This window comes from Bacillus rossius (genome assembly GCF_032445375.1).
Source record: "Bacillus rossius redtenbacheri isolate Brsri chromosome 4 unlocalized genomic scaffold, Brsri_v3 Brsri_v3_scf4_2, whole genome shotgun sequence".
NCBI lineage: Eukaryota > Metazoa > Arthropoda > Insecta > Phasmatodea > Bacillidae > Bacillus > Bacillus rossius.
Genome location: NW_026962011.1, coordinates 5,490,919 through 5,515,228, shown reverse-complemented (window position 1 = coordinate 5,515,228; position 24,310 = coordinate 5,490,919). Strand labels below are relative to the sequence as shown.

At 39.9% G+C, this 24,310-nt stretch overlaps 1 protein-coding gene and 1 long non-coding RNA gene across 2 annotated transcripts in view; both read left to right on the top strand.

The window, feature by feature from the left end:
* Positions 1–24,310, top strand: part of LOC134542276 (furin-like protease 2) — a 562,458-nt gene that overhangs the window by 524,126 nt on the left and 14,022 nt on the right. Inside the window, exons 12-16 of the mRNA XM_063386419.1 lie at positions 5,462–5,720; positions 8,604–8,791; positions 12,580–12,736; positions 14,133–14,416; positions 20,709–20,985. Of these exons, the coding sequence (XP_063242489.1) occupies positions 5,462–5,720; positions 8,604–8,791; positions 12,580–12,736; positions 14,133–14,416; positions 20,709–20,985 (1,165 nt within the window). The remainder of the gene's footprint in view (positions 1–5,461; positions 5,721–8,603; positions 8,792–12,579; positions 12,737–14,132; positions 14,417–20,708; positions 20,986–24,310) is intronic.
* Positions 16,078–17,418, top strand: LOC134542360 (uncharacterized). Its single transcript, XR_010076782.1, has 3 exons — positions 16,078–16,125; positions 16,492–16,654; positions 16,847–17,418. It is a non-coding gene; the product is annotated as an uncharacterized LOC134542360 (long non-coding RNA).

Here is a 24,310-nt window from a genome sequence, read left to right as displayed (position 1 = left end):
TTAAGGAGGGTATTTTTTTTTCTTTGAAAACGAACTGAGGGAAATGTTAGTACCTAATGTGGTGGCACTTTTTGCCTTTACCTCTACTGAATGCGCACCACGAAACGCGCACTCTTTCTAGGGAAAGTATTTTATTGGTTGCAAAATTATCACATTGGCTCAAAGATTTTAAATTATACTTTATTCAGCCTGGAACGAGCTTTCTCAAAAGAAAGCAGAGGCTTAAAATTACAAACACTAATCTAGCGAACAAAATATCTTCAGAAGATTAACTACCATACTATATTCAACAAAACGATCCACTATTTGGCTGTACAAACGTATTTTACGCCAAAATTCATTTACATTTAATCCTTAAAACTTTTAATATACCTATTCCTAAAAAAAGGCTCACGTTTCTAAATTAAATGTTCAATAGAAAATATACACTATAAAAGGAATTTAAGAAAAATTTGGCGTGCTTTAAACACAAATTACAGACTATACCAAAGAGCCACATTATGAGCTTAACAACATAACTTCTAACAAACAGTGGCATAAATATGTCATACGACAGCTTCAGTGCGACATCCAATTTATTTTCCACTAAGTAAATATTACTGGTTATAAAGTTCGTAGAACGCCAAAAGTAACCGTATAAAGTCCAATACAGGAGCTACAAGTAAAAAAGCTTTGCCACTCATAAAAAACCCTACAAAAATGTAATATATAACCAAGTAAGAAATTTATATTTCACGACATAAACCATATTATAAGGCGATTTGCAAAAAATTACGGTGCAAAACTACCCAGTCAGTTCGGGGCCTCCTCTTTTAAAACAATAAAGTTCGTAGACCTGCACAAAACTCCTTGAAGTCATAGACCATATTATAAGGTACAGCAATAAATTATGTTCTTTTGCCAACACTATCATGAAGAAGTTTTAGCTTGACTCAGAGTAATGTTAGCACAGTTCCAGCCATTCCTTCATGCACACATACGCACGTGCGCACAACTTGCGCACGTGTCCAATTTGACCATAGCTGTGGCTGATGCGCGGTTAGCTGTCAGCCAGCCCGACTTAATGCTCGTGTGGAACGCCGTTATAAAAAAACTACACAAAGGCAAATACGAATATCCTTTACGTAACTGATGTGATGAAACTCATGGCTTAACGCTTGTTCAAGCAAACTTCTATTTCCGAAGACACCCGGTCCAGCTACTCCTAGAATTGGTGCCAACCTTTTCGTGTTTTGAAACCTACACATAGTTAATGGCTGCACATTTCGATAAACCTGGCCACGTTTACACTTTATCGGATATGAATCTTGAGTTCATTCTTTTCCAAACAAACAATATACTTAAACGTTCTGTTGAACCACTCGCAAACGAATTATGACAAAGTTTTTTCGCCACGCAGGAGTGTTCGTAGAAACTTGATGCAGCTAAGGGGTCTCCAATAAATATATAATACACGTTCACAAAAAAAACTATAACTAACACACTAAACCCAATTGATTTTTTATTACTTTTTTGGACTGGTTTCTCCAGAATAAATTGCGTACTTTAAACACCAGGTACAAATGCATTGCTGTAGAGATTCAAATGAAATAATTAGCAATCAAATCATAAAAAAAATTCTTCACTGACGTGTAAGTTAAATTAGTTAATTGGTTTCTGGAACACTACAGATATGACTTTATTAACAACTGGACGTTTTCTCGGTAGATATGAAATGTATTTAGAACAAAACAATTTTTTTTTAGTGGTCGAAATAATATTTCCCACTGGAAATTATTTAATTTTTATTGAATTGGTCCTATTATTTTGTAAATATACCTACCGTTATTATGAAGTATCCTTATTAAACGAACGAATAAACTTCCAATTTGCTCAAAATTTGAAAAAGTAATATCCTATCTCTAAGTTTAATTGATTCGTACATAATTGATGTTTTTCTCATAACATGTTAATTTTCAAAACCCTTTAACCATTAGTAACCCCCACCCCCCCAAAAAAAAAAAGTTCTGAAAGCGAAGCGTAAGGGCAGATAGCCAAGTTTTTGTAGGCATGAAAAGGAAAACCGCGTAATGAAGCCTATATTTCACGTAAACAATCCGACGCTTGATGATAAATTCCCAGAGGTCACAAGGAATATAAATGAGAAAGTTAACGTACATTAATTATTCCAAGCATAGATTCTTGACAAACGTGATGAAAAAATCATCAAAAGCCTTACAAACTTTTTTTAACATTCATTCTTTGAAACTAAATGCATACCAACATCTACTTCATCGCAAATATTTTGCTTATTACTTAATTAGATTATTAAATTTTGTTCCCCTAACAGATCCAATAAAATTTAGAAATTTAGTGAGCTTAATTAAGCCTCCAGACGTTCGCGCCGCGCCAGTACTCAGGATTGAGTTGAAACTTTCATAAGTGCTTGCCATAAAAAATGTAATTTAAAATGTTTCGTTTAAGTAATTTTTATTTATTTACATTCCTTTCTCCGCCGATGTTCCTAGTATCCCTGCAAAAAAGCAATTAATCAATTTTATTTGGTGTATTTAGAAGGTAGATGAAATAAAGATAATGGTTTTTATAATATGTTTTGCCATGCAATCATTAATCAGAATATTTATTATTGGACGTAAAAAAATTGCAAAGTTATTTATGCCCACATTACTTTAAAAGTTGTAACACCTCAGTCTGGTACAATTTTTATATACGTACTATTAATTAAATCTAATAATGAATATTTTGATAAATAATTGCATGACAAAACATTAAAACAACATTCTCCGTAGTTTTATTTTACGATTATACACTCTAGTTTTTGAGGCTCGTGCGGATGGACATATTACAGTTATTCCAAGAGTAATTTTGACGAGTATTGAAAAGTTCTGGGCGGTCGTGCTCGCTGTTAAGTCACGCTCGGACGTGGCGAGGAACGCGCGTTCGATTACAACTCAAGTTCGAACACCGATTCAGTAACTGAGTGGTTCGGAGCTCACTGTAATCTCGAAGGTCCCGTCGCCTTAAACCTCTGAGCAAAAAAGGTCATGCGAAAAAAAACAAATATTTATTTTTGACAATATGGATTCGCATCCCGGCGGACTCGAGTCCAAATGCCGGCTAAGCCGGTATTATAAGTAGTTTAGTTTGGTAGGTCCGGAAACAGGCTTCGGCAGAATGAGTCGGCCACCATCTTGGAAATGTGTATGATAATCGCCATTTCGCATGACATTGACTCCGGCAGTTTTCGTGGATCCTCCATATTGGATTCTCTAATATTATAGAGGCCACCATATTGTTTTATTTTTTTGGGATCCGCCATATTTTAGTCTGATTAAGTGGTGTACATCTTCGTTTCTTTAGTTGTTCGTAGAATGCGCTAGTGTCGCTTTGCTTCGCGCACGCAAGATTGAGGCATCCTAGATCAGTATCGAAAAATGCTGGGATGGCTTCCTCGCCTAATTTCTTGGCCGATTCCTCCATTAATTGTATTCGTTACTAACCGTGGTGCAGTTGGTTCAGGTGCTATGTTGGTTTCGTTGGGCTCTGGGTGTGTGGTGCAGTTTTAACTATAAGGTATGTATATTAATTTATGCTTGTAAGCCGCCCTTTGTTTATTCTACTGGAAATCAAATTAATAATTTTCACTGCATTGTGTTATACGGCGGGATCAGATCTGAATTTTTCGCTGGTAAAAGTTGTTGTTCGTTGGTAGGTTTTCTCGAGGTACTCCCGTCATTCACATGAATACTTTTTTCAATGGACCCCATGTGGACGAGACCCGAAGCTTAATAAATTGAGATCATGTCATTTCGATGATTGGTTGACCGCCATGGGAAATCTGCAGTTCATGTGAGCCGCACCCGAACAGTTCCGAAGTTCTCCGAAGTTTGCCGATCGCTCGTGAAAAAAAACCCACCATATTGCAAGATTTTATATATTTTAAGGTCATAGAATATTTTAAATAACGCTCACTTAACCTCAAAAGGTTTTTATTTAAGTTACGAGAAAATAACCTAATCTAACCTTCCCTCTCGAACTATAATTTATTGCACTGATCTAAACTAACCTAAAATTTAAATCGGTAAACATCGGAACTGTTCGGGTTGTGATTGTGACTTCAATCCATGTGAAATGTGGGCTATCCGACCGGTCATGGTTGAACTCCACAGAACTACGCGTTCTCTGTACAATGTAAAGTTTTCATTGATAGCTACGTTTTTAAGACACCCCCTTCCTCTTTGACTTGAGCCACAAGGAACCTCATACCCGAGTGTTAAAATTTTACTATTGCCTCAAGATCTTTTACATCGTGCAATTTCTGGTACCAGCATGATCTCGACACACTTGGTACACAGACAAGTCGGTTATCTGTTGTCCATTGGCTGCCATCGCATATTACCTTCCGGCGTCAGATTAAATGTGATTAGGTCATTTGGATTTTTCAATTTTGTTGTGTTCTTATTGATTTCTTGTATTTAGGGGCGTAAAAAACAACCTTTGACCCAATTAAAAGGCAGTTTAAATGTATAATGGTGTGAATTCCTGCCTATTTCAAAATAATAACGCGGATTTCACAGAATATCTATATATTCAGAAGAGAAACTGCCATTATCAACACGCTAACCACACGTGCACAAGCCATCTTAATGGATTTATCTGGCCAATATCAATGCCGACAACATTCCGCCAATCATACCCCAAGGTTGAGATTGCTAGGTGTTAGTGTTGGCCAATTAGAAACCTTCCTCAGTGGGAGTGACCAGTCACATAAAGGCCGTTCCCGCAGCCCGTCTCAGCCAGTATTCGAGCGAGTAACACCAACACCAATGGAGTCGCCACCATTTCGCTCCTGAATGCTTAAGTGTTCTCTGACGTTATTTTAACCATGGCTCTAATCAGTACTCAAGTAGAAGAATCCCACAGATGTTTGAAGTAAAAGCATAATATTCACTTTTTTATTGTTTAATTTTTCCTAACTTAAAAATAAGTGTATAATTGCTCCGAACACATCCGAAGAAAATTCGCAGCTGGCTCGTGTAGTAAAATAACACTTAGAAAACCCCCTTTTTTTAAAACTTTAATTGTTGTTGTTTAAGTTTCAAACATCTAGAGCTGAAAAAAGTACCCTTCCGAAAAAAAAACTAAACATTGCTAATTATTAACATACTTTAACAACGACTTTACGTATTACTTATGTGGCTTACCTGACATAAGAAACATTTCATATTACGTATTTACGAATACTTAGATGTTATTAAACTTGCCCTTCCCTCCCAAAAAAAGGCAAGGAACTAATATTTGCTATAAATTTCTTTATGCAACACACTTATCTTTTATTTATACAGCAGCCAAAAAAATGTTAATGTCCGATGGAGGGTCATTCAGGCGCCTGACTAACTTTCAAAGAATGTCAGGTGCCTCGTGCCTCGTGCCTAGCAGCCACCGCGTGCGCGTGCCCCAGGGCTGTTCAAGAAGTGGCAGCTGATCTTCTACGGCACGGCGGCGGCGCCGGTGCGGCTGGGGGCGGCCGGCGGCGGAGGGCAGGAGGCGGCGGAGAACAGCACCGCGGCGGCTGAGCCCGCGCCCAGCACCTGGGGCGGCCAGCTAGACGCCGGGCGCGCGGTGCTGCTGCGAGGATGCGACGCCGAGTGCGACGCGCAGGGCTGCTACGGCGCGGGGCCGACGCAGTGCGTCGCCTGCAGGAACTACGTCCTCGACAGGTGGAGGCTCGTCCGCCGTTTTTGAAGTAGTTCTGGGCCCGCCCGCTAGATAGTAGCTTTCCTAATATACAGATTTTCCGTAAAAGTACGTCCTAGATTCAATGGTATATTATAACAGTTTTATTTAGACCTTTTTCAACAAACCATACATCAAATTGAAGGTAAACTAACCTAGTATTTTTCCTACAAATGTTTAATATGTGCACCTTTACTTACATAACATATATCTAACCTAAAATCCAATTCCTCCCACACTTTGGTTAACACGTTCTGAGTAATTGAATCAATAGCCTCTTCATTTCTGTGCCTCAACTCTGGCAAATCATTAGGTAGTGGTGGAACGTATACACGATCCTTTATAGAGCCCCAAAGGAAAAAAAAAAGCGCATGACGTTATGTCAGGTGAACGTGGAGGCCAGCGAAAAAGAGCTCTGTCGCCTCGTCTATTACGACCAATCCAACGGTCAGGGACTTCAACGTTCAACCACACCCGTGCAAAGAGATTCCAATGGGGAGGGCTGAAATTACATATTCACTCTTAAAAATTGCAGAACGCTAAGCGCTTTACGCTCAGGAGTCGCCATTTTGCGAGAAAACTGTTTGGGTTACTCTTTAATTGTGACCTTGAACCAAAACTCTACAACGCTTATTGTTGATACTATTAAAATTTATTTATAACTTGTACATTCTTTTATGGTCATATTGTATATTACTAACACAGCTACATTGATTGTGAGAAGTAATGCATATGATATCAGGTAAACAAAGCAGTTAAAACAACTAATTCACTTTATTTTGGCAGCCGCATATTTTGTGATGTGGCATACCAGAAACTTTGCATTTCCTACTCAATTATATTGAACGTACTTTTTATTACAAAACAGCATTAATTGTTTTTCATCCTGATTAAATCTCTTCTACTAAGCAATAAGTCTTCAAGTAGTTAAATTAACATTATAAATCTAAAACTTTGGAGTTTAACCTCTAGCCCGAGATTTTTTTTTTTTTTTGCTTGTAGTTCCGTGCCCACCCATCAGATAGTGACACATGACTCGCGAAACATGGTTTCAGTTTCTACTGTAAGAATCGCACTTCTATATCTACCTTCTTGTTCTATGAGTAAGGCATGCAACTGGTGCACTGTTGGAAATTACAGTAGATTTACGGACTTTTCATAGAACAATGTACCTCAAATAAACGAACTATTCTTTGTTTCCCTTGTAAACAGGTTAGCCTAATCATTAATTTTGGAAAAAAATATAAGCTCTTAATAATAACTTAGAGGTTACATATTGGATTTTAATCAGATATTGCAATTTAAAGGAACATGAATCATAAATATTCCCTGAATATTTGATTGTTTTATTTATATGAAAGTGAAGATAAGATTGATTTTACATTAAAAAATTAGAATACGATATGGTATTCATACTAAGGAAGCTATTACAGTGATTTTTCAAGTTTCCCACTTAGCCTTCCCAATTTATATAGCTACCTATTCGGTCCGAGTTTGACCATTGATGAACTCTAAAGATTCTTGGAATGATTGTTGCAAGTCTATAGTCCGTCTTACGCTTAGATTGCAGTGTAGAGTGACACTGTGGCCAGATTGATACTAACCGGCTTATTAACATTAAAAGTATTTTTTATACCATTGTTATTCATAATATTTTTTTTACTATTCTATAACCATAAAATAGTGTCTACTGATAGTATTAATACAGTTAACAAAAAATTGGTTGAAACCCAGACAGCATTTTTCAGTTTCGTCAGATGATGCTCTTGGTGAATTACAACAAGGAAAATGAATTTCCGCAATTCTCATTTCTAATTTTACTTTGTAAAATGCAATATTTAATATGCATTAAAAAAATTTCATCATACTACAATGCTGTGTCTGAAACCTTGACGCTTTATGGCGTACATCTGACAAACGAAGAAGGAGAGCGCGTAATGAGAGAAATCGTGCGTCGGTCAGAAGGAGAGGGAGAAGAGATAGTTTTATTCCAGTCTATGGCCGGCAACTTTTCCCTCTCATGTGTGCGCCCTTGTAGGGTAGAATGGGGACCAGGAATCACTCCCCCTTTTGTGATCAGGAAGGTATTGGAGCTTCGGCTATGACCAGAGGCCAGGGAGATCCATACCAGCATAGTCACCACCTCCCTACCTCACTCAGCTAACCAGGCAGTTGGCTGTGTCCTCAGCCCTAGGGGGGAGAGATAGATTATTCCGACCTACGGCTGGCATTCTCACGTTCCCCTCCCACATTTGTGGGATAAACTTCCAGTTCGTTTTATTTACATTCCAGAGCATAATTTAAACAGAAATGTTCGGGATCACTCCCTCATGTTTGATCTGGAAGGTGTTAGTGCATCGGCAATGACCAGCGGCTGGGGCCACCAACCCAGCATAGTCACCGCCTCAGCCCCGTAACCTCGCTCAGCTGACCAGACAGTAGGCTGTGTCCTGAGCCCTGAGACTTTACCAGCACTGCTGGCGCCTTCCCCGATCTCCCCGCCGGGACCCCTCAAAACACCCAGTGTTATATATATATATATATATATATATATATATATATATATATAAGTTATGAGGATCTCTCCTCCTTTTTGATAACCCAGCCTTCATATCCTATAAGGACTTCCAGGCTGGGGCCCCCGTGGGCATGGATGCGGATACGCCGCATACGCAACCAGGAAGAGCGTTAGAGCTTTTAGCTATACACAGAGGCTGAGGCTACCCATCCCAGCTTATGTATGTGTGTGTGTGTGTATATATATATATATATATATATAGAGAGAGAGAGAGAGAGAGAGAGAGAGAGAACGCCCAGGGAAGTGCAGGGACGGGCCGCGCTGCAGAGGGCGTGTTGTGTGCGCACAGCTCGTGCGTGGGCCGCTGCCCGCCCCGCAGCCACGCGGCCGCCGACGGCACGTGCCTGCCGTGCCACGAGTCGTGCGACACGTGCGCGGGAGCGGGCCACGACGCCTGCCTGACGTGCGCCCCGGCGCACCTGCGCGCCGCCGACCTGGGCGTGTGCCTGCAGCAGTGCCCCGACACCTACTACGAAGGTCAGTCCCACCGGCTCAGTGGCACGAGGCTGGTCCGGTCATCCTCGGTCGACCACGTCGTCTGTGTGCGCCTCTGTAGATCATCGGGCAACACTTCGATGTGGAAGCCGACTCTCGGGTCGACACTACGCCAGCAGACGTGGCCGCCATTTTCACGGACATTATGCACGTTAACAGTATAATTTACAAACATTTCGTATAATATGTAATGCACGTATCAAAAATGTTACAACCTCTTCTCACGCGAAATACTCATATTTTAAATGTTTGGAAATTTTTTATATTTATTTTTAGTTTAATGTTTTAATAGTTTATTTCGTTATGATTACGTTCCAAATTTAATAGAAACACTATATTTTTTATTACTCAAAACCAATTTATTTTTCCGACTACCTCGTTTTGTATAAACATTTAAATGCCGTTTTTTTTTTGCTGTCGTTATTAGAATTCAAAAAATGTGCTGCTATATTGTGGGTATCGTATCAATTATTTGTTCGCCGTTTTACAGTCCACTGTAGCGACTTCATATCGTTCCAGTCCATCAATAGAAATGCACCTAACATTTCCTTGACACTGCTGCAGCCTGTTGTCGCAGATTGGAAATGTATGAACTATAGTTCATGCGAACGAAGATCGTGCAGTCCCAGTATGTGCACGTAACCGATTTGAGTCGTGATATCTACGGATATTCAGCAAAATGACCTATTTAAACAATTTTATGTAGCGGGGGGGGGGGGGGGGGTGTTTCAAATTTTGTCACTGATTAGTTTTTCTTTTTTAAATAAAATGATAATTAAATAATGTTGAATGAGCTGTAAAGGTTCAAGTTTGTTACAGACTGATTTAAGTCGTTTAAGCAAAAAAACAATATACAAACATATACTTAATGTTGTAATATGTTTTCAAATGTTTCAGGTTAACATTTTAGTAATGTCTATGAAGTATAACTTTTAACGTGTGTGGAAACGTTATAGTATTAACTGTTTAGTGAATTTTTATAAGATGGGCAGTATTTTAATAAAATTCCTTGTCGAAAATCAAGTCCAAAGCCGGGGATTTATCGGAACCGTTTCTAATAGCTTAAAATTTCCTGTTGTTTCGTGTTACTTAATTGCTATCTGCGTTTTATGGTGACAAGTAACGTTTACGATTATAACGGCGGGCGTGGGAAGTGTGTGTGTGATTCGCGTCAATAAATTTTGTTATTTGAAAAGATAATATCTTATGTACCAGTTTATTTATCACGCTCTGCATTATTGTAAAGAATTCTACGTTAAAATTTCGTGTCCAAGTTTCTTATTGCAAGTATATTTGCCACATGATCAACCATGAGAACACGTGAGTTTGCTCGTCACCGAGGTTAGATGTTCACATATCACTGCTGAGTACAGAATGACTCGCTCGCATTTTTTTTCTCGGGGCACCATGAATTAAGCGAAATGAAAATAGCTAGGCTGGAATTAGAACCCAGTATCCTCTGTCAGGCAAGTCCAGTGTCTAGCCACTGCGCTAGACACTTTCCGGAAGACGCTCAGGGGACCAGCGATCTGTACTTCCAATTTCCAAATAATTATGGGGTCGAGATATGAAACGAAAGACGCCATGTTTGTTTCAACAGTTTTCATACCAAAAAAAATTTTTAACGGTTGATTTTCAATTCTATCTTCGTTAAGGCAGAGATGACATATTAATATATTTTAAAAATATAATTAATATATATAATAAATATAATTTTAAAACATTTGTTTTAATGAACAAAAATTATTTTGTAAATGTTTCTAATAAAATTAATTATTTATTTCGAAAACAGTATACATTAATATATATATTATATTTCTATCTTTACTTTATAACGAAAAAACTGTTACAAGTAGTGTTTTTTTATTTATTTTAACATGCAGAAAGACTTTTTAGCATCACTAAATAAAAAACATTGTCGCCAGAAACTACAATTAGGTTGTTATTTAGTATTGCATTACACGAGTGATAATTCACGTAGCTGACGAAAGGTATAATGAATGTAATTAATTAGTACGAACAAACGGCAATTTAACTTTAATCAAAATAACCAAAAATAATCGGGAATACAGTAAACATCCACGTCGTTCCATTTACTCGATTCCAATTAAATTAAAACGCCATTTTTAAGATTAATGAATGATATTGAATTTTTTTTTGCTGTAATTTTTTATTTTGTTTCATCACAATGATTAGTTCAGTGATTAAGTAATGATTCTGTTTTAAATTTCATTGTTGCATTTCTACGAGACAAAATACGTTAAATGCAATCAAAATTATGTATATAATTTTTAACGCTAATTATTTAGAGCGATATCTGAAATAGTAAAATTCATTTTGTTACGTCACTTAATGACTTTATGTCACGCTTTTTACTGCACGTTTTAAAAAGAAATGTGAGCAAATCTTTCAGTACTCGCTAGTGATGTGTTATCTTCTAACCTCGGTAACGAGCAAATTCATGTGGTCTCATGTTGCAAATACACTTATATTACGAAACTTGGGCCTCGAACACGAAATTTAACGTAGAATTATATAAAATAATGCCGATCGTGATATAGATAAGTACGCAAATTGTGTTTTCAATTACATTTTTTGAACGCGAATCATTCTTACTTTTCGCAAACGTATCTAGAATTCGCTGCCAAAGCAGCTACGTTGTTTATCAAATCATTTCAATTGCATAGCATAATTTTAAATTCTATAATGAAACGGCTCCGATGAAAAAGTAAGGACTTGAAAAAAAATACTAAAATACGTCTTCGGACCTTATTTTTGACCCCGGATTTTATTAAAACATGGCCCATCTTGTTAAAATTCAATAAACATTTGATACTATAAAGTTTTTTCTTTGGCTTTATGAACTTTGGTTCGCGCCATCCGCCATAGACTGTGTCAAATATTTGTCTCAAATATATTTGACAATAGAGTTGAAGGGTAGTAGTATTGGATGGAAAAAGGCTTCCAATTTCTCCATCAAATATATTTATGACAGATAACCTCAAAAAGGTTTTTAATAATATCACACTATAAAAATTTGGTCTAAGTTACCTATCTCAAATTTTAGCAATTAAATAATGCACCACAGTGCTCGATGGAAGTTTTTAACTTATTATATTTTTGCATTTTTAAATTTTTTGAACATGTATACATTTAAATCATATTCATATTCTTTTCATAACAAAACAAATGTTTAGCGATTTTTTTTTAACTTATAGGTACATAAACTCATTTTACTTTCACATAAATGTTTTCGCATAGAAAATTTATTAAAATTATTTTAAATAATTATCCTGTGTCTACCGGCGTCTACGGGTTCTAAAATATTTTGGATGTTGGATTCGATCGGCCAATCAAAATCGTTTAGCAAAAACTGAAATTACATTAGTTTCCGTTCAAACGGTTCTTTGAAACGGCGAAGAGCACATGTGCTACTGAAAAGGTTACACAGGATAATTAACTAAAATAATTTTAATAAATTTTCTATGCAAAAACATTTTATGTGAAAGTAAAATGAGTTTATGTACCTACCTATAACTTAAAAAAAAATCGTTGAACATTTGTTTTATTATATATATTATATATATAATATTATATATATAATATTATATATATATAAACATGGCTACGCTAATTACGTTTCGGCGACATCATAACCCTCCAACCTTGTTTCGTAGAACATTCTGGAAGGCGTCGGAAGCTTAAATTTGAGCAGCGTGACAGGGCCTCCACAGAATGCCTCGCGGTGTGTGGAGGGTGGCGTGTTGCAGACTACGAGCGCGGCGAGTGCGTGCCGTGCGAGCCCACCTGCGCCAGCTGCCGCGAGGCGCCCGGCCGCTGCGCCAGCTGCGAGCAGCGCCTGGTGCTGCACGGCGACACGTGCCTCGCCGCCTGCCCGGCCGGCACCCACGAGACCGAGGACCGCCGGTGCGTCCGCAGTCCGAGGCCCGGTATCCCAACACACTGTGCCCTGGCCGTGTTCCTAGTGCGCGCTAGGACACGGCCAGTCCCTTCTTTTCAGGCGTGTCCTATCTGTTGCCCAAATTTCGCGCATGCGCAGAGCTCACTTTTTCGTTGATTTTGTCCAGTTGACGGACCCGCGTCTGGCGCCATTAACACGTATATATTCAGTTTGGTGAATATTAGGGGACGTGCGAAACGTATTGGTGTGCCAAATGAAACACTATGGTAGCGAAACTATCATGGAATACGTTTTGAAAACTTTAATGATCATAACAAGAAATAATCGCAACGTTAAAAGTACCTAAGAAAATTAGAATAATACAATTTAATTCGTGCGATGGTGCTGCTATCTCTAGGATTTTTGCTGTAACTATTGTATCGATGGTTGCGAAACGTCCGCTAGCATGCGTTTAAACCAGTTTATGCCTCAAGCAGGGCACCGTTTATTGAAACTGTTGCCGAACTTACTGGAATTCGTTTTGGACACGGTTCTGGAATCCGGCCCGCGAGTTAGGTTACGGATGTAGGCTATCCCAACAAGGCAGTGCCTATTCGCTACCTTGCCCGAACGTCTTAGAGTACCACCCTGAATCAGTCACACCCGGCAGGGTGAGGCTGGTGTACACGGTGCGACACCACGCGATGTGTCGCGATGTCTCGCGATGGCCCGACATCGTATATTCGTAGTTATTTCTTCCCCTCATTCTTCAATTCAAATTGTCGTAATGCTTCTTTAAAGATGGATTATATTAAATAGGCATTTTCTATACTAAATATATTATACGATCTGCAAACAGCTACAAACTGAAGAAAAATCAATTAAAATACTTCACGGGTGTATTTTTACTTTAAAAAAAAGTCCATAACTTTTAAGTTATAAATACGTTACGGCATTCCTTTGATGTCAAAATTTTTGTACTTGCGCATGCGCAGAGTACTGCAACAATCAGACATTCTGCTCGGGACCAAGTTGGAGCAGACATTCGGTGTTGTCGCCTCGTGTGTATGATCGTGACAGTTTCGTGGCGTCCCATTTAAATACATGGAGGTCAACTACTTTCGAACAAAATGTTGCATCGTTTCATGTCGTGCCTCATTCTGAGGCGATGACTCATTAGTAAGGCCATTCATTTTTTAAACTCTAATTTTCGTTACGTTCTGATGACGTCATCGACTCAATTTACCCTACCGGCTGTAAAAAAAGTTCCACTTCAATAAATAAAAACTGATGAAGACGTTATGAATATAACAATGGACAAGTGGTGTGTGGTCTGTGAGGGTTCTCCGGGGGGTCGGAGACGCCGGTAGACGCCGGTAGACGCTGGGAGACGCCGGTGGACAATGGGTGACGCGTGCGCAGGTGCGCGCCGTGCCACGAGTCGTGCGAGACGTGCAGCGGCGGCGGCGAGGGGCGCTGCGTCACCTGCCGCCCGGGGCGCTACCTCGCGGCGGACGGCGGCAGCAGCTGCGCGCGCGCCTGCCCGCGCGGCTGGCGCGGCGACAAGAGGCGGCGCGAGTGCGTGGCTTGTCCGCGAGGCTGCGCCACCTGCGGCGAGGACGGCGCGTGCCGCGCATGCGCAGAGGGCTGGGCGGCCGACCGGCGCGGCGGCTGTCGGCCGCGGGGCGAGGGTCGCTGCAGCGCGGGTGAGCTCCTGTTGCCAACATTTCTTCAAGGGGAGACGCATGAACTGAAACAACCCACATTGGTTTCAACAGTATTTTGCTATTACAAAAAGTTTTGAAAACCTAACATCTTAGCTTTGGTATACGGCATTTAGTGGCAGTAGTTTCGTGAATGCGACGAAAATCAAGAACGGAAATGTGTAAGAACTACGTGCTGCCATCAGTGGCGAGGCGTGAGGTTTACATGAGGGGAAGCAATAACTCCGTTCACACCAAAACATGATGAGGTTGGGGGGGGGGTCTGGGGGCCCTTCGCCGGGAAAATATGGATTTCAAGGTACAAAATGGTGCTATTTAAGTAGTTTTCTTAACTGAACATTGACTATTCCACAGGTAGAAAAATTGACATTTTTTTTTAAATACATTATTTTTGAAAAATAATGATTGACTTACATTATTCTGATAGAAAAATACCTACTCTACATTACTTATATACTAAGTGGGAGTGTAGTATCATCGTACGCCCACAAATCCCCCACGCACTGCCAGCCAACAGCCCGCGGGAGAGATGCGCGCGCCCCGAGAGACGACCGCCGACTGAAACGCGACATCGCCACCTGCCGTGCCGAACTGTACCGGACATAGCCGAAGCAGTCGGCGGAAAAATTCCACCGTCTGCTTCGGCCATGTTCGCTCCAGTTCGGCAAGAAAGCGTTACCTTCGTAGCTTCTACCGCGTATTTTTCCAGCCAATCCCCTCCCTGAACCTTTCTACCATGCCACCCCCCTTCCGAAAGGAAACTACTGCGGCAGCCTTCCTGCTGAAAGCGATCCTACCAGCGCTTCTAAACCTAGCAACGCTTCTAAAACAGCATGTTTTTGTGTCAACGAGTTCTTTTTTCATAGCGCACAGCGCACAGTATTGGGTCCCAAGAAGATAGTGTAAAAAATACATACACCTAACTGCACGAGCCAAAGTAAAATACTATTCTGAATAAAATATTTATTTAACAAATACAATGTCTGGAAACTGCCTGGGCAAGCACTGCTTGCCTTGCTTGCCCTGACGAGACGCCACTGGCTGCCATCTGTGATGGATGATGCGAACCGAATTTCACAAACAAAAAGGGAAAATACAATAAACTTTTAATTTTAACAAAGATTGGCAATATTTTAATAAAATTAATTTTCTAAAATCACTTCCCAATCAGTGGTTTAGTATTATTTTAAAATCTTTTTCGTTTTTATCGGAGCTGTTTCATTAGGTATATAGTTTAAAATCTGTCTGAAAAAGGAATAATTCGATAGTCGGTGTAACTGCTCCAGCAGCGAATTCTAGCCACGTGTGTAGAAACTACGTGAGATTCGCATTCAGAAATGTAGTTGAAAACACATTTTGCGTATATTTATCCACTCGGCATTCTTGTAAAGAATTCTACATTAAAATTCTTCCCCGAGTTTTTTATGATAAGCGAATTTGTATCATGAGAGCACGTGAATTATCTCGTTACTGAGATTAGATGTTACACATCACTAGCGAGTAGGGGAGACCGGGGCTGGTTGTAACAGGGGCAGGTTGTAACAGGGCGAATAGTTCCACGACCAGCCACAAGAGCGTATCATCGTTTCAGCCATCAAGGCACATTATGATGCCTTCAGTGCGAGTGGTAACACTGTGACAGTCGGACGATTTCACTGGCGACAAGAAGGAAAAATTTGTTTTTGGACGAGGTAAGTAAATATTGTTTGTTTGACTGACATTCGTATTGTACGTAATGTATAGGGAGTTTAGAAAATGTCTTCGGGGCAAAATAATCTCCTAAGCTTTAGGTTCTGATATGTTTTGTTGGCATTGGAAACAAATACAAACTATATGGTAAAATTAAATGTGTTCTATAATGATGTCACATGGGGTAGGTTGTAACAGCGAAATTAATCTGTTACAACCTGCCCCACGTACTGTTACAACCTACCCCGTGACCACGTTTACCTAATTTATTGTTCCTTTTAAGTCTTTTATGAAAGAAAAAAAATACATTTGAAACGGTTTTATCTTGTAGATGTAATTAATAACTTCCAGTCAAATTTTAATTTCAGATGCGTAACTACAAAAGAAAAACCGACAAAGGAAAATATTCTATTGACATGTTGGAGAAAGCAGCTGAAGTTGTAAGAGAAGGAAGATCTGTTAGGCATGCTGCGAAAACGTACAACATCTGCCATGTGACACTTGGGAGGTACATAAAAAAGAAAAACAAACGTAAGTTGCATTCATTAATGAATTTTCTTAATTACATCTGCTTGATTTCTAACATAAATACGTCTCAACAATGGGTTGTAAACGTTTTTTATTGTATTAGTACAAAAATATGGTTTTGCGTAGTTTAGATTTTCTTATGTGAAAACAGGAGCAAAATTAACATAGGCCTGTATGGTTTTTCTATTGTTTCAGGTTTAAATGCAGTCGATATTAATTTTCGAGAGGAGTGGAAACCTTTGGCTGGTTATTATGGGAACAGACAGGTATTTACACCTTTGCAAGAGATCGCTCTTGTTTCCTACATAAAAACATGTTCTGACATATATTTTGGACTCACTCCACGTGATGTACGTCATCTTGCATTCTTATGTGGGAAGAAGTATAATGTTCCCATGCCAAACACATGGAGTGACAAAGAACTAGCAGGTGCAGATTGGCTCTCTTCCTTTTTAAAGCGCCACCCAGACCTTTCCATTCGGACTCCAGAGGCAACTAGTTTGGGAAGGGCTTCTAGTTTTAATCGTGCCAACGTTTCCAAATTTTTTGACAAACTCTCTGAAGTTTATGATCGCCATTCTTTCACAGCTAATGACATTTGGAATGTAGATGAGACCGGGGTCACTACTGTCCAGAATCCTTCAAAAATCGTAGCAAGAAAGGGGGTAAAACAAATTGGAGCAATGACATCATCTGAACGAGGGCAGTTAGTTACTCTAACTGTAGCAGTAAATGCTGCTGGAAATGCTATCCCTCCTATGTTTATTTTTCCTAGGGTAAGGTATTATGATTACTTCATCAGAGATGGTCCAACTGGATGTATAGGTGCTGCAAATAAGTCTGGCTGGACTACGGAGGTAGAGTTCTTGCTTTTTCTTAAGTATTTTGTTTCTTGTATTCGTTCGAGCCCAGAGAAACCTATCCTCCTCCTTCTAGACAATCATCAGTCGCATTTAGCTCCTGACTGTTTAGATTTTGCCAAAGAAAATGGCATTGTAATGCTATCGTTCCCACCTCACTGCACTCATCGCCTTCAGCCACTTGATCGAAGTGTTTTTGCCCCACTCAAAAAACAGATCAATACGGCAATGGATGCATGGTTGAGGAACAACAAAACACCAGAGAGCACAGTTAAGCCTATGTCAATCTATGATATTCCCTCAATCTTAAAGATAGCTTTTCCCACTGCCACAACGCCAAGAAATATCCAACAAGGATTTGAGAAATGTGGAATACATCCTTATAATAGGGAAATATTTCAGGATGCCGATTTCGCTCCTTCGTTTGTGACAGACAGGCCTGATCCAGACTTAGCACCAAGTTGTTCACACGATGTGTCCAGGGATTCACAAGGAACACCAATTCAATCATTTTCTAACTGTTCCCACACACCAGAGAAGTTTCTCCAGAAGTGGTTCTACCTCTTCCTAAAGTCGCTCCAAGGAAAAGGAAAGGAGGAAGAAAGACCAGGAAAAGTGCCATTTTGACGGATACTCCAGAGAAGAAAGCCATTGAAGAAGAATTTGCGAAACGAGGAACACCAGGCTTGATTAAGATAAAAGGGAATGTATCACAAACGCGCATGCCTGCAAAATCCACGCCCAAACGTTCTCTAAAACGAAGATCAGCAGAGTGCAGCTCATCAGAGGAAGAAAGCGAGTGCTTTTGTTTAGTGTGTTTGGAATCATTCTCTACAAGCAAACCAGGAGAGGAGTGGGTTCGTTGTCTAAACTGCCAGTTATGGTCGCATTTTTCTTGTGCAAAAAAATCTAAAATGTATATTTGTCATAATTGCCAATCAGATGAAATCTCTGAGTGAGGACCACTGTTCATTTAATATTTGACAAACTGAAGTTAAACAAGTGAAAAAATAATAATTTTTGTTGAAATATATTGTATAAGTAGTAATTTTTTATAAGTAATCCCAGTAAAAATTATATTTTACCTTGTAGTAATGTTGTTACAACCTACCCCAATGGGTGTTACAACCAGCCCTGCCTCGGGGCAGGTTGTAACACTTTACACTTCCGAGGTTTTAGATTTGTACAGAAAAATATGCTAGAGGAAAATTTATGTAAAAATTGTTTTGTAAAAGTAGAATAACTACTGAATAAGTTAGCTCAGTCAGAAGTGCCGTTTATGTTATCCATGATCAGATAAAAAATAAAATAGCGAAACTGTTACAACCAGCTCCGGTCTCCCCTACTGAAAGACTTGCTCACTTTTTTTTTTTTTTAAGTTTCGTGTTCGGCCAAATCTTTGCGTTTTCGCTTGCGTTTTTCGCGGCCATATTCGGATAGAAGTGCTCCGGAAATTTTTGAAAACGCAGACAGACGTTATGCGCATAAAAGGTAAAAGGCCGCGATTGTTGTCTCTTTTACTCTCTGCGTCACGTTAACGCTCTGTTGAACATTCGCGCAGGGAAAGAAAATAACTCTTCAAATTTTAAAATCAGATTACGGAAGGTGTCTTTTGTTTTCATGATAATTATGAATCCTCGTGAGAAACCTAGGGTAGAAATTTGTTTCTACTGGTTTACAATTTCAAGAAGTGGGGTTGGAGACGTCTTGCAGCTTGCGTGCTTTATAAACGACTGTGATTTCCAAACTTTGTGCCGACCTTCGTAGCATATTTGGACGCACACCGGGTCACGGTTCAAAAGGCTCTGGGTTTGAGTCCTGGGTAAGGCATGAGTGTGGATTTGAAAAAGAATAATTTGTTTAAAAAAACTTATAAAAAGTGTTTGATTTGTTCTTTGGTGTAAAAATGCCGTTGATTATATAACACTCTCACGCTGTTTATTATATAAGTACATATTTAAAGTAAAAATAAATATGAAAAATTCGCTAACTCATCCCCGATCAAACACTCAGCAGTTGATTTTAACATAATCCTTAGTTAGTGTAACTTTAAGATTATATGTGCCGAATTTCAAGCTAGCAGATCTTATAGTTCCAGTAAATTAGTGATGAGTGCGTCAGGGATGGATTTTTCGCTTACATACAAATTATATATATATAAATTATATATATAAATATAAATTATATATAAATAATATATAAATTATATAAATAACATATATTTTAAAAAGTCTTTCGCTTCTCGTCTGTGATGTATAAACATCTAACCTCTGTAACGAGAAAATTTCTGTGCTCTCATGATGGTTATTTTGCAAAATACTATTCGAATATAGTTATTAAAATTCTGTTCCTTTGGTTAAAATTCATTAAATAGTTAATATTGTAATGATTCGGCACGCGTTGTAAATGTATGGCAATTCTAAAATATTAACCCGAAACATTTTAAAACACATATGACTATAACACAAAGTATATGTTTAGGTATTTATTTATGCTTACACACTTAAAATATGTACATAATTTATTACTACAATCAAACCTTAACCTATTGAGCTGATTCAACATTATTGCATTATTTTACAATGTTAATAAAAGAGTAGTAAAGAATAACTGTGACGAGATTTGAACCATTTTGCTTGAGGTTAAGAATCTAGCGCTCTACCTTTGTGCTGCGGAACCGGTTAGCGTTATCATATTACAAGGAGAATATGTATTGTAGCCTAACTGTGGTAATGTCAGATTTCTTAGGTATTTTAAAACATTAGACTACTCTTTACTATGACTATTTTAGTTTACCAATTACATTCGGGGGTTGATTCACTATCATAAAGTGTCATTTGACATTTGGTATGTACCCTAATGTTACAAAAGTGACTATATACGGGTTTATGTTGCAACACGTGGGTCTGCCATAACATTTCCGTTCATCGACTTCCGCTCCATTTCCACTAAATTACTCTTGCCAAATACCGTACACCGAGCGTTCAGATGTTATAGATGACAAAGTGTGGCGGTGGTAGCGTGGCGTGTCTCATGGTAGCAGGCGAGCAGTAGCGGATCCATAGGGGGGGCTAAGGGACTCAAGCCCCCTTCAAAAACATCTGAGTCCACTATTGTTTTAGTGTTTGCCTTGATAAAGCCTAGATTCAGCTGGGTCAAGCCCCTCCCAAACCAAAATCCTGGATCCGCCACCGCAGGCGAGTACTGGGGCGAGGGCCGCTGCCGGCCCTGCCACTCGACGTGCGCCGCGTGCGACGGGCCGACGCAGGCGCGCTGCGCGTCGTGCGCGGGGTCCCTGCTGCTGCACGGCGGGAGCTGCGTGGCCGGCTGCCCCGCGGGGCTGCACGCTCGAGGGCCGGCCTGCGCCGCCTGCCCGCGCGCCTGCGCAGAGTGCTCGGCGCCCGACAACTGCACGCGCTGCCGGCCCGGCCTGCGCCTGCAGGGCGGCGCGTGTCGCCAGGCCTGCGCCCCGGGGTGAGCTCCCTTCCGCCTCCCGGTCCTGCTACTGAAATTATGAGTGTCCCTCTGTTTATTCATGAAACAACACTGATTTTCAAAATACCACGGTTGTCTGAAAAGTTTCCCATCTCAATACGAAGATGGCAGCACTCGTCAACAAAAATTGTGTAATGTGTTTGCTCATGATTTAGAATGTATTCTCCGAAATTTCAGTCATTTTGGACACGCATATTTTTAAACTTGTTTGCGTGAGTCGATGCGCGTTATTTGTGAAAATTGGAAAATTAAGTATCGAGCTGTCTTTGAATATTTGTTTTTTTAAAGGCCAATGCGCCTACGCAAATTAAAGACGAGTAGGATACTGTGTTCTGGGACTCTGCGCTATCATTTACCACAGTGATATTTTGGGCAGGTGAATTCAAACACGGCCGTACCATCTTGGGTGACAATGAACGTTTGCGATACCAATAACTACAACGAGGGAATCAGCTCAAAAAAAAAGGCAAAGACTGTTTGTTCCTTTGGCCGGGAAGTGATGGTTTTCTAGTATGGTCTTGGAATCGTCTTAATTAATCATTTTGAAAAAAGAAAGAAAAATATGACAGGCAGGAGCATACTAAGCATCATTAGTTGATAAGCTTAAGGAAGAGATTGCAGAAATATGTCATATTTGCAGAAACAAAAAAAATTGTTTTACTAAAACAATTCACGAGCTCACACATCAGCGATTACCACGGCGAAAATCTACGAATTTAGGTCTGAACAGCTTGACGACACTCTTTACTCATCAGATCCAAACACAATGGATTTTTTTGTTCCCTAAGCTAAAAGTTTCGTTTGGATGACAGAGATTTTTGCTGAATGAGCAGGCCACCCATCACCTTCGTAAATACTATTTTTCAGGGACTCAGGCAAACGATTGTTAAAAACCAACTGCGCCTCCAAAATGACTGCAAATTCAAAGAGTATATTCCTAAGCATGCGCAAACACATTCCCCAATTTTTTGTTGATGAGTGCTGCCATCTTCATGTTGAGGTCAGAAACTTTTCAGACAACCCTCGTAAGAACTATGGAAGGAAGGTTGTTTTAAACATCTAATCAATCGACACTTGTTAAAATATGACGAGGCAATTCGATTACATCCAAATACGATGAAACCAATCTCTGGTAGTGTTCCGAGTATTGACGGTTTATCATGAGACTGTGAACAGTAATGCCTTTCATTCGGCCGTGTTGGAGCGCGGCAGCGTCTATATTGCTCTCTAGCGGTGGGACTGCGCGGCTCTACTGCCGCGTGCAGCTGACGCATCATGGGAAACAGTTCCATAACATCCCATTGTGACAGTGATCTGCGTCAGACGCTTCATAGGAATCCCGCCTTTAGAGCCCTTTCACTTGGGCAACTCGAGCGCCGGCAGCTTACAGGCGAGCGGGTCGCTTATCAACTGCTGAGTTATTGTCTTGATAGGGATTTCCTGCGAGCGTTCACACGGGACAATTGTCCAGTCAACTGTCAGGGAACTCTCGAGCGTCAGTTTCTCTCCCCGTCAGTCATCCGGAAATCGCCCGCCATCGCCGTCAACCACTGTTCAATTGAGTTAAATGAGAGCTTTCACACGGGCAACAGTATTTTACTGCAAAACATGTGTTCTATGTTTGATACCGGGACATTAATTGAGTTTATTCATGAGCAGCCAGCCCTGTGGTAAGTCTCAAATATTGATTACACTAATAAATTTGTAAAAAAAAAAGAATGAGGTATGAAATTTAAAGTGCTAGTAAAATATCATCAATTTATTCTTAAATGGCTTATACAGGATAATTATAAAGTCCGTGAAACATTTCATAAAATCGTTACAGCGAAATGGAAATGAATAATGTAACAAATTATATACCGCGTGAAAGAACAACTCTCAAAGTTTTTTTGAATGTAGCTCCAAAAAGCTATTTGAAAAAACAACCGACAGGGGCACTAGTACATGTAGTTGCTGAAAATGGCTGCGAACCAGGCAGAGAAAGCCTTTTGTGTGCTTGAATACGCCCGTAGCGAATCGGTAGTGAGTGTCCAAAGAGCTTTCCGTGGCAAATTTAACAAAACACCACCAGTTTACAATAGCATAATGAAGTGGTACAAGAAATTCGAGGAAGACTGCTGTTTGTGGGATGCAAAACGGTCGGGTAGGCCAGGCGTGTCACAACAGACAGTGGATTGTGTACGGGACGTGATGGTGCGGAGTCCCAAGAAGTCAACTTATCGGGGTAGTGCAGAATTGAACATCCCTCAGCCAACAGTGTGGAAAATTCTTCGTAAGCGATTAAAAATGAAACCGCACAAATCGCAGCTTCTGCAAGCCATCAGCCACGATGACAAATTGTCAAACTGCAGTTCTGCATTGCCATGCAGAACCGTCTTGAAGACAATGACTTTGCAAGCAAATTAATCTTCAGTGACGAAGCCACTTTTCATCTCTCAGGAAGAGTCAACCGACACAACACACGCATATGGGGGACAGAGAATCCACATGCAACTCTCGAACACGTCCGAGATTGGCCAAAAGTTAACATGTTCTGTGCCATGTCAAACAAGACAGTTTATGGCCCCTTCTTCTTCGCTGAGAGAACTGTCACTGGTATCACCTACCTCGACATGCTGCAATTGTAGCTTATGCCACAACTTGAAGCTGATAGCAGGGACTTCATCTTCCAACAAAATGGTGCTCCACCTCATTACCACAATGTGGTACAAGATTATCTGAATGAGACATTGCCACATCGCTGTATGGACTGTGGGACGGCCGCTGACCAAGTGGTTCTCCCGTGACCACCACGATCACCGGACTTGACACCTTGCGATTTTTTCTTGTGGGGATACATCAAGAATAGTGTTTATGTTCCACCTCTACCATAGAACCTTGACGAATTGAGACACCGCATCGTAGCAGCTGCTCTTAACATCAGTCCTGATATTCTGGGTTGTGTATGGGCAGAATTGGACTATCGATTAGATGTGTGTCGTGTGACGCAAGGTGGACACATATAACATTTATAACTAGTGGAAAAAAAAAACTTTGAGAGTTTTTCTTTCACGTGGTATATAATTTGTTACATAATTCTTTCCATTTCACTGTACCGATTTTTTGAAATGTTTCATGGACTTTATAATTATCCTGTATATAGCTTTAGTAATCAGAAATTATTCTTTATTAGTTTAGCTCATTATAATATATTTTTCTTAAGATCTTTTGTTTGTTAAATTTTGCACATTTGTCTAGTCATTTTATTGTGTCATGTCATTCATACAATTAACTCCTCATTGTGACTTTAACTCGTTCCTCAAAA